Source organism: Hermetia illucens, chromosome 4 (genome assembly GCF_905115235.1).
Source record: "Hermetia illucens chromosome 4, iHerIll2.2.curated.20191125, whole genome shotgun sequence".
NCBI lineage: Eukaryota > Metazoa > Arthropoda > Insecta > Diptera > Stratiomyidae > Hermetia > Hermetia illucens.
Genome location: NC_051852.1, coordinates 140,069,515 through 140,073,724, shown reverse-complemented (window position 1 = coordinate 140,073,724; position 4,210 = coordinate 140,069,515). Strand labels below are relative to the sequence as shown.

General features: G+C 43.0%; 1 protein-coding gene across 1 annotated transcript; it reads left to right on the top strand.

Annotated features, from left to right (window-relative positions):
* Nucleotides 1-1,832: 1,832 nt before the first annotated feature.
* On the top strand, nucleotides 1,833-3,137 carry LOC119655120. Its single transcript, XM_038060847.1, has 3 exons — nucleotides 1,833-2,095; nucleotides 2,156-2,507; nucleotides 2,632-3,137. Exons 1-3 carry the CDS (start codon nucleotides 1,963-1,965, stop codon nucleotides 2,948-2,950), a joined length of 804 nt encoding a protein of 267 aa, XP_037916775.1. The 5' UTR covers nucleotides 1,833-1,962; the 3' UTR covers nucleotides 2,951-3,137.
* The last annotated feature ends 1,073 nt before the right edge of the window (nucleotides 3,138-4,210 follow it).

Here is a 4,210-nt window from a genome sequence, read left to right as displayed (position 1 = left end):
CATCAAGCTTTCTGTACGGTTCACTAATGATAGCAAGTTCGCAACCATATCTTGTGCGACCCAACAATGATTGAGGTTTTTTGTATTAACCTCATTTTTCCACTGCATTTACCACGTCCGGTAATATACCGGTTATCCCGTTTCTCCTTTCCAACCCACAAAATGTATTTGGGGTCTCCATTGCACTCCTTGGCAATACATCCTTTCTCCCCGCATCTTCTACATCGATCGGGCCGATCGGAATTCCTCCAACTTGAACTGTTGCTTCAAGGTGGTGCAGATCTCTTCTCTGGATGTTACCTCATCGAGATCCGTGCACTCACGTGCGTCCCACGCATTTTTCTCGGAGGCTGTAGTAGAGATTAACACCAAATTTGATGGAAAGGTGGGAACTGTGAACGCTCACGCATACAGTGAGTTACATCTATTTACGTTGAATTTAAGGGGGTCGATCTACAAGGAAAAGGAAGGTGTAAATTTTGTTTTCATCAAATATAGTTACGTGGGGCATCAAATGAAAGCCGAAGCCAATCTTAGTTTTAACAATTGTCGGAAAGAGAGGGAGTGTAGGGATCGCTACTGACCCATTCTCAGAAACTAACCAACCGAAAAATCTGAAACAAAAAAACAAGAGGCTGCCATTTTATGGTGCTCCGAAATACCCTCCATACCGATATCCTTTCAAATAAAGTCAATAATAGTATTTTACCATAATTTTGGTATAAGTCTGCTTGAAGTCAACGAATATTTGATAAATTTCTAGCACCCATTTGACCGGATAGTTGAGTGGTTAGAGCACAAGGCTGTCGTACGGAAGGTCACGGTTCAAATCTCGCTGGCGGCAGTGGGATTTGTATCGTGATTTGACGTCGGATACCAGTCGACTCAGCTGTGAATGAGTACCTGAGTCAAATCAGGGTAATAATCTCGGGCGAGCGTAATGCTGACCACATTGCCTCCTACAGTGTTCTGTAGTGTACCGTTGCGGTCTTGAATGAAGTGCTCTAACACACTTCAAGGCCCTGATCCAATTTGGATTGTTGTGCCAACGATTATTATTATTATTATTTGACCGTTAATAGCTGATCAATTTTCATTGCGCCAAGCGCGCGCTGATCCGTCCGTGAGTTCCAAAATCATCTAAGTGTATGTCGGACGTCAAGGAACTGCGGTAGGGGTTTCGTTCCCGAGAGTACACCCGTTCCTGACTATTGTGGTCCGCTCTTTTGCACACGATGCGCTGGTAAAGCTCCCATGGAGAATAAACAAAATGAAAAAAGTCGACGAAATATCAGGGAAGAAGAAGCGCTTACCGCTTTTGGGCGCAGCACGAAAATGCGTCGCTCACTGCAGCGACCAGCGAACGAGGCAACGGGGGTTGAAAAACCTCATGTAACACCGGGACGCCCAAATAAAGAGGAAGCTTTACAAAGTGGCGCGACTGACGGTGCAGATGTAGGTGGATTTGGACACGAATCGAGTAGAAGTGCAGTCGACCAGCCTAGCTAGATCCGAAGAGGGAACCCTCATCAGGAAATGTGTGACAGTGGTGAAGGACGTACGGTCGCAACGTTCCCCCAGAAGAACGTCAGCAAAGGCGTCAAAAACGTGCTGATAGAACTAGAGGAACTACTGCACCGCATCTCCTTCTAGAGGCGAAGGTGGAGAGCAGCGGAAGACGCGCAGAAAATAGTAATAATCGTACTTCCTGTTGAGCTCCATCGTGGTTGACAATCCTCGTTTCGCCCTGGGACCTATACTACCCTTTGACCGCCCATCATCATTATTATTGTCTTATTAGCGCAACATGGGCAGAAAATGAAGTTGTCAAAATTGTGAAATAAAACTGTCATTTTGTTTTTATCATTTGCATCCAAATTCTAGTGTTTTATTTGAACAATAATTTTGGAAAATCTCTAATAAAAAAAGCCAAATAAATTCATAGTTCCTTAAACAAAAAAAATGTTAAAATGCTTTCGACACCTTGGAGCTGATATAAAATCGAATTATGTCGCTTGTTTGAATAATCCTAATGTACGAAATCTACGAGGCGGTTTGTTTTCCAAGGATGCAACTTCTATTTCAGCGCCAACAGGTGACATTTTTTTGAGAATGTATTTCGTCAATCTTTTGGTTCTGTATTCTACTTTTGCAGTTCGGATTAGAAAAGCCCTTTCCAAAGATATTCCACAAGTGCTGAAATTGTTTTCAAAAACTTTCCATGAAAATGAACCGCTCATCAATGGATTGCAAATGTCCTCGGATTATTATTCCCCTGCCTTACGAGAGCTTTGGCGGACCTACCTCGAGCAGGGAATGTCCTTAATGGCAATTCCGCAAAAGTATAAATCTGACTCGCCAGTTTTTGGAGCAGTAGTGAATACGAAATGTTGTCCTTGGGACCCGGATTTCCTGAACAAAGTTACGGCGTGTGTACGATGCCCGAAAACAAGCGACTTGATAAATTTGTGGGCCCTCTTTACACGGGAGTCTAAAGTACACGAAAAGTAAGTACACGTGGCTGAATCCTGGCAAATCCTAACTTGACCTAGTTCGCTGTTCGAAAATTTTCACTCCTCAGCTAACAATGCTAATTTCCATTAATTTGCATTTCAACCCTTCATCCAACAGATACAATCTTAACTCATTTTTTCACATCAATCATGTCCTAATCAATGAAAAATCAAGCCTTGACTACAGTTACAAATTGGATAAGTCCTCTTTATCGAAGATTTTGGTTGGGATGTCCTTACAACTGGCTCGTAGTCGAGGATACGATGTTGCATGTTTGACGACGACAAGCCAACATATGGCTGAGGTGGCATCCGAAGCAGGAATGGATTTAATCTGGGAATATCCATACGAGAAACTCCTGAATAACGATTTGAATCCCATTGTAAAGTGGAAGGAGCCAGATACGCATGTTAAAGTATTTGCTACAAAATTTTAATGTTAATCGTAGCACGGGGGTGTGTCAAGAAGAAGCCTTTTATCCGGAAAAATTAGCTTCCTTTAAATTAAAGTCGATTTTGGGAAACTTAAGACGGCTTGGATTTAGAGATGAGTATTTTTCAGTTGTTTCGTCATTTTGTAGAAATGGGGTGGCGAGAATGAAAATATAGGAGCATTTGACGAAAGTGAGTTTTGTTTTTGAAACTGTCAGCTACTCTGTTGGTCCTGTTAAAAGTTTTATCGGCCCAACCTGTCAAAACAGGAGGGAAAAGCTTGGGGAACGAATTAGTGTCTATCTCAGGGGAACCTCAGTGTTATGCTTAAGTGGTCCTTTCACCCAGCATTCGGGGGAGAGAAAGTAAGCGAACTAGGAGTCGCTGATACTGCTAAAATCGAGGAGAATATGGCTAGCCCGGAATAATTTGGGAGAGGAGATTAGCTTTTCCTTGTTAGTTGTTTTTTGGGCTCTGAAAATTACTTGGATAAAGTCTCCTTCAGTAACGTCTTCCTTTTTCCGCTTTTTCCTCAGTTTGCTTTACAGTGCGTTATCTGCAATCCATTTGGCGCTTGCAGTGCAGAGCTTGCAGGCCCAGACCGAATACGGGTTGTTGCGCCATTGATGATGATGATAGATGCTAGACTAAACTTTAAGCAACGTTTGGAACATGCTTGCATTAAGGCATCCAAAGTCATCATGGCCCTGGCACTGGTAATGAAATGCGTCGCAGATTGCAATACGCTCATAGGCTGCTTATAGCGAGAGTGATAGGCTCTATACGAAAAGCGAGTTTAAGAACTACACTCATACCACATGCAATAGCCAGTACGACCTACAAGGGGACCGAGTTAAAGGTACCTTAAGGGCGGTCTCGGGTGATGCCTCACACGCGAAAACTAAAACGACGACAATGAACAATCTGGCCGTTGAGACAACGTATACCTACGTTGTACCTAGTTCTTCCTTAATTCAGCACGTGGAAACGCTGGCAGAGAGGAATCATTGAGAAGATGTCAACTACAATGCTTGAGAGACCCGGGATGATAAACTACGATCCCATACAATTCCTCACGGAGCCATGGTGAATGCCACCGACATTTGCATAGATTTGAACCTGATTGTCCTAGATTCATAAATAAAAGGAAGAGTCTAGAGGAAATATTGGGAAGAGCAATAGCGCACCAGAAAATCTAATTGGAGAAATACTTGCGTACCAGGAAACTGTAATGCAGTTAACCAATCACTAGGACAGACTCAAAG